Source organism: Protopterus annectens, chromosome 14.part0 (genome assembly GCF_019279795.1).
Source record: "Protopterus annectens isolate FY-2018-M chromosome 14.part0, PAN1.0, whole genome shotgun sequence".
NCBI classification, from domain to species: domain Eukaryota; kingdom Metazoa; phylum Chordata; order Ceratodontiformes; family Protopteridae; genus Protopterus; species Protopterus annectens.
Window position 1 is genome coordinate 1,013,993,341 of NC_056748.1, and position 13,897 is coordinate 1,014,007,237.

The 13,897-nt window shown below is 37.3% G+C and overlaps 1 protein-coding gene across 1 annotated transcript in view; it reads right to left on the bottom strand.

Moving 5' to 3' along the window:
* UNC5B (unc-5 netrin receptor B) overlaps positions 1-13,897 on the bottom strand; it is a 1,477,685-nt gene that overhangs the window by 38,477 nt on the left and 1,425,311 nt on the right. Inside the window, exons 14-15 of the mRNA XM_044056822.1 lie at positions 13,013-13,162; positions 4,734-4,898 (exon numbers count right to left, since the gene is read on the bottom strand). Coding sequence (XP_043912757.1) covers positions 4,734-4,898; positions 13,013-13,162 — 315 coding nt within the window. The remainder of the gene's footprint in view (positions 1-4,733; positions 4,899-13,012; positions 13,163-13,897) is intronic.

Here is a 13,897-nt window from a genome sequence, read left to right on the forward strand (position 1 = left end):
CAGCAGTATGGTTTCATGCTGGGAAAGAGCACTACAGATGCGATGTTTGCTCTAAGAGTGTTGATGGAGAAGTACAGAGAAGGTCAGAAGGAGTTGCATTCTGTTTTTGTAGACTTAGAGAAAGCATATGACAGGGTACCTAGAGATGAGTTATGGTATTGTATGATGAAGTCGGGAGTGTCAGAGAAGTATGTAAGAGTGGTACAGGATATGTACGAGGGTAATGTGACAGCGGTGAGGTCTGCGGTGGGAGTGACAGATGCGTTTAAGGTGGAGGTGCGATTACATCAAGGATCAGCTCTGAGCCCTTTCTTATTTGCAATGGTGATGGACAGGTTAACAGACAAAATCAGACAGGCGTCCACGTGGACTATGATGTTTGCAGATGACATTGTGATCTGTAGTGAGAGTAGGGAACAGGTGGAGGAGACCCTGGAGAGATGGAGATATGCTCTAGAGAGAAGAGGAATGAAGGTCAGCAGGACTAAGACAGAATATATGTGTGTGAATTAGAGGGAGGATAGAAGAATGGTGAGGATGCAAGGAGTAGAGGTGGGTGAAGGTGGATGAGTTTAAATACTTGGGATCAATAGTTCAGAGTAATGGTGAGTGTAGAAGAGAGGTGAAGAAGAGAGTGCAGGCAGGATGGAGTGGGTGGAGAAGAGTATCAGGAGTGATTTGTGACAGACGAGTACCAGTAAGAGTGAAAGGGAAGGTCTACAAGAGGGTAATGAGACCAGCTATGTTATATGGGTTGGAGACAGTGGCATTGACAAAAAGGCAGGCGTTAGAGCTGGAAGTGGCAGAGTTAAGATTTGCACTGGGTGTGACGAAGGTGGACAGGATTAGGAATAAGTATATTAGAGGGTCAGCCCAGGTTGGAAGGTTTGGAGACAAAGCCAGAGAGGCAAGATTATGTTGGTTTGGACATGTGCTGAGGAGGGATGCTAAGTATACTGGGAAAAAGATACTAAGGATGAAGCTACCAGGTAACAGGAAAAGAGGAAGGCCTAAGATAAGCTTTATGGATGTGGTGAAAGAGGACATGCAGGTGGTTGGTGTGACAGAGCAAGATGCAGAGGACAGGAAGAAATGGAAACAGATGATCCGCTGTGGCGACCCCTAATGGGAACAGCCAAAAGAAGATGATGACAAAAACTTGGCATTTTAACAGCGGTGTGTAAACCTTTTATATATGTATACATACTGTATATATATATATATATATATATATATATATATATATATATATATATATATATATATATATAAAATCTAAAAATCTATACCTATATTGAACCTTCTCAAGAGGGAATGTACATAAAACAATAATTTTATAACATATACATGAAAATATAAATTTTTCTTTTTGTGAGGAGGGGGTTGACAGCCTGCACCCCCACACCTTCTGCTAACTATATATGCTAACTTTAAGATCACACAACAAAAGGGGTAAAGTCAAATTCCCTTACTGTGCTGCAACACAATTTCATACAAAAGGTTGCCAGCAAAAACTCCTCGTGAAAAAAAAGTTTGCTTTTTTTTTTTTTTTTTTTTTGGTTTAACAAGAGAAAAAAGCATTTGTTCATATGAGAGTTTGCTCTCTCAGAATGTAACTCATATATATATATATATATATATATACACACACACACACACACACACACACACACACACACACACACACACACACACACACACACACACACACACACACACACACACACACACACACATATACATACATATATATATATGTTGTTGTTGTTGTGTCTTTTGGCTTTTCCCGGTTAGGGGTCGCCACAGCAGAACTCCAATCCACTAATGATTGGCAGTAGATTTTTACGTGCCGAGTTGCCAGCCCTGACGCACAACCTTCAACAAAGGTACGCCCATTCACGCATGTCTCCACACAGAAGACGCTCTAGCTGAGAATCGAACAGGATAACGTCTTATTGTGAGGCAACAACGCTACCGCAGCACCACCACCGCAGAATATATATATATATATATATATATATATATATATATATATATATATATATATTTCTAACACTATGATGAAAAACATATACTGAAACCATAACAGTATTTCTTTTAAGCAGGCGTCCAGTTTTTTGTTTTGTATTGTGTAGTTCTTTTCTGACTTAGAAGTTATGGAAGTACTTTTTCATCTATAATGTCTAAGTATCCGTGGTACCAAGATGATGTAGGCTGTCATTTCTGCACTCTTCTACTAACTACCAGGATTCCTTTTCCAAAATATTTGGGTGTAACTATGCATTTAGGAAATGGTTGATGTACTAAATTCACCCTTAATTTAATATGAAATGGTTGTGCTCATTACTACAATAAGCCAGCTCTTACAGTTACTGTGATGTGACCCTAGCTCTTTGTGTGTTTATCCCCCCCCGGATGCTCTGTTTTTTTACCTTAAAAAATATAAAAACAAACCCAAACCCATTTTCCTAAGTTGAACTCCATTTCTTCAGATTAAACATTCACTTGTATTTTTAAGCACATGCCTTTCCTGTAGTCAGTTCTTACGTTACATATTTGTTGACACCAGGCTTCACAGTGTAAAGGGCTGTGGCTTACAACAATTTTGTTTAGTTTTATTCAGATCTGGTCCACCATATTTTTGTTCTGATTGGCTAAAGTGGAGAAATTAAGTTTCAAATTAAGTATGATCTGCAGCATATCAAATAACTAAAGAAACCAACAGATAAAGAAGACACAGTAGTTCTCATCTGTAATTAAAAAATTACTTCTTCTACAATTAGGCAGCATTAATTTGGCTGCATTAGCATTTTATCTGAAATAATTGCTTTTGTGCATAGCTGTCAACCTTCCATCTCCACAATATGGAACTCTGCTTCTCATAATGTGGAACAAATGGGCAAAACGTGGAACATTTACTAACAGCTTACTAACAACTTCAACTAGGAAGCTCACAGGATGGTTAAACATGTTGCTTAATATTTACAAACATTCTGTTGTTGAATTAATATGATTCAGTATTACTATGGATATCAGATGAAACAATTCTTACCACTGATTGTGCAACAGAACATTCCATTGTGGAACAATGAGGAACGTGGGTTTTTAAGACTCAAAACGAAGATAATTCCTCATAATGAAGAACCCTTATGAGAGTTGAAAATTCAGTCTAAATTTTGTGGTGAATGTGCTGGAGCACTTGCATTAAATAACACAATTTAATATGCAGACAATTTAAAAAGAGAAAATCCTGCTAAGAGGACAAAGTGAATATTAAAGACTAAATTAGTGAAACCCTGTGAAAGTAAATGTGTCCTGTTAAATGGATGCCTACCAAACACTTGGGAGAGCAAACAACAGTTTCCTATTTGCTTCATATCTTGAGCTATCACATGGCAATAATGAAAGAATGAGGAACACAAAATCCTCTTAATTTCTCAGGCATGTTAATGATACATCTTTAAGACACTAGTTTCTGTTAGTTCAATTCTCTCATGGGGTAATTAACTAGGCTTAAAAGGGTCCATAAAGACAGTGAGCCTAGTACTAATCTATGAGCCTATGAACCTAATCAATGTAGACTGACATCTTCCAGATTTGCACAGGGAAGAGAAGAAGGTGGTGAAAACAAACCAATAGAAGAAACACAAGTTCATAATGAAAGTTGTTCAGACAAATGAAGGCTAATTTTGCTAAATGGCATTTATTATACCATTTTGCCATCTGAGAGCATTGTTTTACAATACACTACTAACCAGCTTAACCTGAAAGTACTATACTCTGCAGTCTTTGCTACCTCACTTGCAAAAGTACTGGCCATTTGTAATGGCTGGGTATTGAAATCTTTTCTTTATAAAAAAGAATGATCACAGTCATTTTCAAGAGATGGTGTCAGATGATGCTCCCCAAAAGTTGTTCATTATCTTGTCAAATGTCTTTTATAAAGTACCATTATCCAGTTTGGTTCTCAGCTGGGATACCTACTCTGTGGATTTTCCACATCCTCCATGTTCCTACTTGGATTTTTACTTGGTGCTTCTGTTCTCTCCCACAACCCAAAGGCATTCTGTGGGTGAACTGGCAGTCCTGCAAACTGCCCAAAGGTGCGCATGTACTGTGAGTGAGTATATGTGCACACATCCTGTGATAGGTGCCTTATTGGAAACTAACTGGTCTCTCTTCCTTCTACTCATTGAGTGATGGTATAGGGTCTGGCTCTCCGTGACCCTGAAATGGATTAAACTGGCATTCAGAGAATGACCAAATAAATACTTAATGGACAGAAAATGCATGTTCTAATCTATTTATGGCAAAATGTGGCTAGATAACATCATCATACTACAGTTACATCTGTAAAAACAAATATCACATGGGAAAAATACACAGTACGCTACACTAAAAAGAAACAAATGCAACAAAAGCAAACTGCTTTTGCATGCATATGTTTGTGTGTTATGTATCTGTACTTTCAGGTGGACATGCGTGCAAACTGACTATCTTTTTTTGAAAGGAGACCTATGCTGATTTGGCATCCCTAATTTTGTCCAGACATTATTAACTTTGCAAAGTCTCACATTTGAATCTGGAAGTTGAGTAATACAGCTGTGTGGCTCAACCACTATGTTTGCTTCAGTAGCACCTTGATAATCACAAAAGAGGTTTGGGCAAGGTTAAAACACCACCATTTCTATTGTTTTCTAAAGTCTTGAAGGAAGCATCCACATTATTCTTACCTCATCAATTATAGTGTGCACCTGAAATATCTGACCCTCGCCTTCAACCTGCCTGACGCAGATCTTGCAGGTGAGTTCAGAAGAAGCCAGGCTGTATCTTTCCAAATTAAAGCTGCAGTGCAATGCTCTCTGACTGCCACTCCAGATGTGATAAAACGGGATCTCCTAAAATAACAGAAAATGATATATTTCTCTAGCAAGCAGTTAAAAAGACATAATTACATAACAGTTTTATTGTTGGACTACAAGAATTTCAGGAAGTTGGCAAAATCTCAGTTGCCTGAGTACATTATCATAGGGATACGTCCTTCTCAAGAAACATTAAAGTGAGAAATATCATGCAGTACTACGGTGCATTAACAGAGAAAAGATACTAGAGTGTGTGTGTGTGTGTGTGTGTGTGTGTGTGTGTGTGTGTGTGTGTGTGTGTGTGTGTGTGTGTGTGTGTGTGTGTGTGTGTGTGTGTGGTATGTTTGTGTTTTTGTGTGATGTGTGTTTGTGTTTTGTGTGTGTGTGTGTGTGTGTGTGTGTGTGTGTGTGTGTGTGTGTGTGTGTGTGTGTGTGTGTGTGTGTGGTATGTTTGTGTTTTTGTGTGTGATGTGTGTTTGTGTTTTTGTGTGTGTGTGTGTGTGTGTGTGTGTGTGTGTGTGTGTGTGTGTGTGTGTGTGTGTGCACTCAGGTATCAATGTGCAAGTTCAGTATTTTGCTTCATTAATTGGAACATCTTCACAACCGTGTACAAATAACACCTTAAGTACATTATCGGACTTTAGTTAAAAATTCCAGTGACAAACATCTTAATTTATAAAATCTATACGGAGGAACTTGGCTATTTTTGACCACAGCACATTGAAAGGCTTCTATATGTAACAGCCGTCGTAGCTGTGACAAAATTAAGTGCACAGTCTCATGGAAATGTGAAAGGGACGGAGTGATTGTCCATGAAGTTTCAATTAAAAAGTGTTATAAAAATAGTGAAATGAGGTAAAATGAGTTAGCAGGCTGCATCTACCACTGTGACAAATGTAAAATTTACCTGGGCATTACACCACTGAATATATTTCAGTTACTGGGGCAAACCCCACCCTCAGGACAACTCTGTCTTATAGCAGATCATCATCATTCTTATTGCTTCCTCTCTGAATATTTACAAATTGTGCATGTCCATGGCTGTTGAAAGTACTTAGAATTTATTACTTGGGTTAAACAGTCCTGCAGTGGTTCTCATCCATCCTCAGCATTCATATATTCAGAGTAACTACTGGTCAGTTTGCATCATATGCATAACCTATTACATCTGAGGGTTCTCCAAGGTTCACTCTTGGGGATCCTATAATTTATTATATTTATCAGTACTATCACACTCAACCTTCTCAGTATCAGTGCTATCATGTACAGTGAAGACCCAACATGCATACCTTTCATACTCTGCCATTAGCACTAACTTAGCCAATGTACTCTCAGTCATGAACAACTGGCTTCAACAACTTGATCTAACTATTAATATCAAGAAGGCACAGGCCACAGTTATTAGAAACTATGAATATTCTCCTCTACCCATACTTTTTTTCGCATCTTTCCCACTTTGAATGATTATTGACCTCCAAGGAAGGACCAAGTGACAAAATTCTTAAAGATAACAGCTTCCAAGCTGCAAATACCTCTGTGTGATCTCTGATCTCTGCTGGGGATTCTAGCATCTATGCACACCCCTGCAACACAGAAAGAAATGGAGCAAACAGTGTCTTGTCACCCCTCTCTCTCTCCCACCATTTCCTATAGTATAAGGGTTCATCTGGAACAAATTTGGTATTTGTGCCTTCTTGGATGGTGAAATGAAGACTGTCCTGACATACTTTGGCCTAACATCTTAAACTTACACCATATTGCTGGATTTTTGCATTTTCTTACTAATCCCAGTCATATTACATGACATCCGATGGACTAATTTTTCCCAAGTGGCATAAAGTCTTTCTGGTGAATTTGAACTGGAAATGAATTTGTAAGCGTTTTAGTACTCACAACTTTTTTCTTCCCTCAACAAGGAGACTTGTTTTATTACCTTAACTATGCTGCTCATTGTCTTAATTCTTATCTGATATGTTTGATGTTCTTCTTTATTCAAGTACTAATTCTTTCATTTTTTTTACTTAGTAAAATCAAAGTTGAAAAGGGTTCCTGTTGACTAATCTGTGTATGTAATGCTGATTCTTAATTAGCCTTTACGTCCCTTGTATCTTGCCTAAAGTATAATAAATGGAACAAAAGAAACTTGGTTTACAGAACAATTTACCACCTCATTCAGAGGCAAGGGTGACAGAGTTACTCTGGTTGTCCATATGTGCTGTACTTTGGTATAACAACAATAAAGAAAATCTAAAAAAATAGACATGCAAGGCAGTAACTTCACACACACACACAGAAATAAACACACACATGCACACACACACACACACACACACAAACACACATATGCACGCGCGCATGCACACACACACACACACACACACACACACACACACACACACACACACACACACACACACACACACACACACACACACACACACACACGCAAAAATAACTAAAGTTCCTTCATGGCAAAGAACCCAAAGCTAAGAAACTCTTCAAACAGAAGTAAATTAAACCCTCCAAAAGATTGAACATTCCAAGAAAATTGTTTTTCCAGTTTTCCAGAAGGTTTCAGACCAAGACAGAACTGTGTGTTTCAAGGTTAAGAAGTCTTAAAATGGACTGCGGAGTGAAGGCTGGTTTCAAAAGCAGATTATTTCTGAACAAGCTGCAGATTATTTCTGAACAAGTTCTAGATCACATCTCTTTAGCAACTGATATTCCTTTCCCAACTGTGTACTAAACTTCAATAGCGCAAGAGAAAACTTAATGAGTCTGTCATCCTAAATCAGAAAAAACAATCTAGAAGTGACACAACTCACAAAAAGTGTTGAGGTTATGTCAATATAAACTTTATATCAAAGATGTTAAGTTGTTAAACTTTAATTGCTACTGCCAATGATAAAAGAAAGTAAACAAATATAAAACATCACTTTGGATAATACATACCACACCTGGTTAGAATCAAATGGTTTTATAGTCAAAAACATACTTATACACATTAAATGCACTGGCAAATCATAAGCTTGTGATACCCCAGAGTCCAAGGAAGCAGTGGAGGCAACATTTATAAAAAAAAAAAAAAAAAACCACATTCTATTTTGTACATTAATAAATTAAATAAAGCTTACTTCTTTAAAAAAAAAAAACTAAAATAGTACCTATAAAGAAGATCAGTTAAGGGACGCAATCCCTAGGCGATGAAATTTCAAAATTAATTTTACCAATGAAACTGCCACTAAGAAAATGGTTTTCCATACAGTAACTTCAAATCAACTGAATCAGCAGGCTCAAAAGCCAGAAGAATCTATTTCAATCTAAAATATAACTGAAGTCCTGGGGGTGGGTTGGTGAGGATAACAAGTCTTTAAGATGAGGGGGAGGAAAACTATCATTGAGAAAGAATTTTGACGACTTAAAGATTTTAGACAGGCATTTATTAAATTGCTGAATGTGACATTTGATGGTAAAACATCAGAGTCCAGCATAAAAGAAAGAGATGCAATTGTCCAGAACAAGAGATGGCGCACCACACTCTCAGATACCAACAGCACAATAATGCGTCCACTTGTTGGAGTATGTGTTCTCTGTGTAATGTTTCTTTGGAGTGCAAATAATGGTCACTGCCCCACAACACAAGCCTTCAAATCAGGTGAACTGGAGCAGTCCTACCACTATCTTCAGAATGTGAAGGGTGAATGTAAACCACCAATTCTTCTAAACTGCATGATATGACATGAAAGAACCACTGAGTAAGCCAGAAATGGGGAACCAAATGTGCCATGGCCACTCAGAATGAAAACAACTTGCTTTGTTTTCAATGTAATAAGAAGCTAGGGTATGAGTGGACTAGTAGGAAAGCACATAGAGTGCTTTTGAGCCAAAGCTGAGAAACAAAGTCAATTGCATGTCTATGCCTGGGAAACTGGATAGATAAAAAGGTATTTTCACACTGAGTGAAGATACACATCCTCCCACACATAGTTGACCTTGCTCTACCTTAAAATTGAGTCATCACTCATAAAAAAACAGCATGCTTGTGTCTGAGGCTCAGAATGTATAATCTGGATGGACCAGCCTTGCAGAAGATAGCAGAGAAGGATACACTAAAGGAGTTTCTTCTAGCATGCCTCAGAAAGTCTGAATGGAGAGCAGATCAGGTTTGAGTGTTGGGACTATTGGGCCCTCACTGCATGGTAAAAAAGTCAAATTCACATTTCTACAAACAGAACCATTTGTATTGCAACAACTATGAGACCCAGAACATGGTTCAAATAAGAAATGGATGATTCAGAGGAGGTAACTGAATAAGGACAGCATGTGTAAGAAAATAGCCAAGGATAGAGGTGTGCAAAAGGAAACGGTTTCCATCGTGAAGATGGCAAGCACAAAGATCTGAGATGGAAAGACACAACTGAGGTGGTTGTTGGTGAGTCCCTGAAACTGAAACAAATCCACGGCAGTGTAACTACCAACTACAAGGCCACTCCGGCTGTTGACCACTAGCAGTCAATTGTCTCTCCAGGGAAAGTGAATTTTCTGAGAGCTGTAGAGTCAAAATGACACGGCCCTGAACAACAGTCCTAATTCAAAGAGTCTCAGGAAACAATCTGTTGAGTTTCATGTGGCTGTATGTGTCCTAGAAATCCAAACATATAGTCTTCGCTGAATAGAGGTGGATGAGTAGCAGGTTTTGTCTCATTAAAAAATTCCATGACTTTCTTTTACAAAGGAAAAACCTCATATTGCTTTATAATATTTTTAATAATGGGAAGGTGATGAATGGGAAGTGATCTTGCATATTGTGTATTTTGTGTGTGTGTGTTTTAAGAATTAAATTTGTTTTAGAATATTGAAAGCACCCTGTAATAAGGATGTTTCGGTGGCTTTACTAATTTCTACAGTTTGAAGATGTTTGTGGGATGTCAATTTCCTCAGTTTGTGATATAACAACCTCAAAGTCAATAATTTATATACATGTCTTCACAATACTTTGCAAATTTCTCAATTTGCTAAATATATGAAAGGGTGCTTCTGTGAAGAATTGTATGAATGGATATGTTTGAACATTTTGTACTGAACTTCTGCATTTTAAGTATTCAGTAATGTGTTTTCTGCTGGACTGTAGTTCTGAAAGAAAATGTTCAACTAAAAATAATTCTCTTTTTTGATGTCTAATCTTTGTGCATAGAATAGATGCTTTCACTGCCCTTTTTGCTGTCTAGTGCCAAATGAAAAACTGAACTGAGAAAATACAGGTTTTACAAATTTCCTATATAGGATTTTTAGTTTCCTTATCCTATTTATTTTCTTTATATACATTTTCCATTTCCTGGGAAGAGGCTAAAAAGTGTTCATATCAATGAGTCTTAACTCTGGTTAACAAACACTAAAATAAACAAAATGTTATGTAAGGCTTGAAGGACTGTCCCTAAAGCTAATATCACTGTCCCAGCTAAACTTTATAATGTATCTTATGGATGTTATAACTGGCAGTTTGTCTGCAGTACTCAATAAATATGTATTAGTATGCATTTACCACATTTAACCTCACTTCTGTAATATTATGGACTGGTTTAGCCTTTCTTTGAGGATTACTCCCTTCTGTCTGGATTAGGAGATTTCAGTGCCCATCTATTACCTCTTTGGGGCTCAGGAAAACAGTGGTCTATGTACTGACAAAAGTCAGAAAACTGTGGTCTGTGAATTGACAAAAGTCAGAAGCCTTATAAATTTCGTACCCAGGATTTTAACTTAGCTTATCCTGACAATTTTAGAGAAGTCTGTGCTACTATTGCTGGCTATTTTGTCTACTTTTACTCCTCCTCTGTAAAGAAAATATCACGTATACACTCTTCTTACACTATGACTCTAGGTGTGAGGATTTAACAAAAGCAGTTCCCTAATGAAGTCATGGCAGCCAGTTAATCATTGCCAGTGCTGTATTTTTTTCTTTTTTACACATATTTCCAGTCAAACAATTTTACCTATGGAAAAATACATAAGATTTTATTATGCTATTGTTTCAACTCAATGCAATTCTTTCTTGATTCAAACTGCATTTTTCTTCTTGAGGAGGAAGATTCATTTACCCATCCTTTACATGAACCAAACATTATAGAAGCTTGCAAAATATTACAGACATTTATGCCTGAGTTTGCTGAACATAAATAAAGGCCAGAAACATGCATGGAGCATATTGTGGTATCCATTTGAAAATGTAGTTAAGTTATGATTAGAAGTTTAAAAGGCATATATGCAGCTATGTCGCTTTTCATTAAAATACTATTTATTTATTTATTTAACATTTGTTTACTGGGAAAGTCCGAATGGACACAGGTCCATTTTCAGCAATACAGTATGAGAGGAAAAAATAGAGCATACATATAGCATTCATACACAATATGTTAGAAATTAACAATTCTTCCAGTAGACAATATTTGAGGTACATAAACTTAAAACATTTTTTTTTTTACAGTTATAAGTTTTATAAGGTAAATATCAACGGGTTAACAAGCTTTCATAAGAAAACTGTTTCTACTTAGCTGAAACCCTGAAACATTCTCTTGGCATGGATTAACCTCAGGAGTAGTATGAGCATAGCCAATTACTGAAATGGTGGGTTTTCAGGAGTTTTTTGAATTGAATAAAAGAGGTAGTAGAAGTTATTTGGCTTGGTAGTGTGTTCCAGGTTTTGGCAATGGTGCTGGCAAACAGGGATTTGCCAGCATTGTTTTTATGTTGGATGACAATTATGAGGTTCTGGTTACTAGATCTTAAGGCTCTAGATGGAATGTAGGGCTGAATTAGATGCTGAAGAGCTTAGGGTATCTCAAGAAGGTAGTACAGCTTGTGTGCTACAGAGTTGATTGAGTAGAAGTATATGAGGCAACTCAAGCCAATTGAGCTGCTTAAGGGATAGACAGTGGTGGGACCTATATGAGGCTTCAGTAGCAAACTTGGCAATCTTGTTATAGCAAGATTCCATTTTATTTAGATCGGACTGGCGGAGATTAGTCAAGATGGGAGCGGCATAGAGGAGGATGGATAGAAGATGAGTCCTTGTGATGGTTGATTTGGTATGTTTAGTCATAAACTGTTTGTTCCTGAACAATGCTCTTACACATTTCGTCTTGTTTGAGGAAACTGGTAGTGCGTGGAAGAATAAATATTCATGCACTACAGAGAATGATTGCGTTTCACTGACGATAATCCTTATTAGGTGTTCTCAACATAAATGCCAATATTCACCTCTCAAGCTTCACTCTCGGTGAATTTCTTGGCATCCACATCACATGATAATATATTTCTGTCTCTATCTATATCTATATCTATATCTATATCTATATCTATATACCTATCTATATCTATATCTATCTATATATATGGGTCTACTTTGGTCGAAATTCACTTGATTAAGAACACTTGACTGAAAACTCACTTCCTGAAAACTCATTTGGTCGAAACTCATTTTGTTGAAAGTTATATATGGTCTTTTCCCCACTGTAGTGTGGTCCTGGAGTTAGAATATAAAGTAAGGGGGTGGGATGGGGGGCACAGCCCCCCACATTCAGGGTGTGGGAGCATAGCTCCCCACCTATTTTAAATGTTTTAAACCATAGACATTTATATTGACAAGTGCAATAAACAACTCTTTCCACAAGACAATATACATTCAAACTATGTGGAAGGTTATGCCCCCCCACACCCCACAATGTGGGGGATTGTGCCCCGCACATCCCCCTTACTTTATATTTTAACTCCAGGATTGCACTACAGTGGGGTAAAGGCCATATATTACTTTCGACTAAATGAGTTTCGACTAAATGAGTTTTCAGTGAAGTGAGCTTTGAGTCAAGTGTGCTTAGTGAAGTCAGTTTCGAACAAATGTGTTTTCGACCAAAGTAGAACCATATTTTTATATATATATATATATATATATATATATATATATATATATATATATATATATATATACATATATATATATATATATATACATATATATATATATATATATATATATATATATAGGTTTGGTGAACCAATCATTATATGCCAAATAAGTGAGAAAAATCATCAAATATGTAAGTATTATATTTGCATCAGTGCTTGTCTCCATCTGCCTTGGGGAGGTGTAGTCTTACCTGATACTTTGCAAGTAGTTTACTTCGCCAAAGTGAGTGTGGAATGTCATGAACTGAAAGACGCAAGTTGTGATAGCTGTCTTTAAAGAGGAGTGTTTTAGGCTCTTGTATAAGGTATCCTCCTAGTGTTCGTTCAAGCTCTAGTACTTCCTGTAAGATGGAAAAAGAATGGCATGGTAAAGTTTAAAATCCATTTTATCTCTGCATCAAAGTAGAAACAAATGTCCAGCTAGGTATGTAAACAGAGCTAGCAACAAAATAAAGCATGATGAAGTACAGCAAGTCACCTGCTCATCTGGAACTTGGATTCTTTCTACACTTTCCCATGAACCACCTGTCTTGAGACTATGCTACTCTACACACTTTTCAGACCTGGCACTACCACATGCTGCTTTATACACTTTTCAGGCGTGGGATTGCCACAAATCCCTTTGTCTCCTCCATGAATGTAATACCAGGCTTTGCTACAGGGTTTCTTTAGAATCTGTCTGGTGTTTTCGAGAGACAGAGATTGTGAATCTGCCTCATGTGAGACATGGCAAAACACCTCTGAATGTGTCATTGGCAGGAGAATAGTACAGAGCCTCAGGCGATAAATATCTAGTAGTTCAACATATCCCTTTTTGTAAACATCTCCCTAACCCCTTACTTAAAGACTGCTACTGTCTCCTTTATGGTAGGGCATTCAGCTGGACAGTAACAGTCTCCTTTATAGTAGGGCATTTAGCCACTCCTTGAATCTCATAGGGATATCAGACTGCTTTCCATATTTGTTAGAAAATTGATGCCTGCAACCATTGAATCAGGATTTTAATGGCCTCTTGAGTCCCAGTAGATCGACTTGCCATTTCAGTAAAAAATCACTAACTGTTCCCCAAAGGCTAT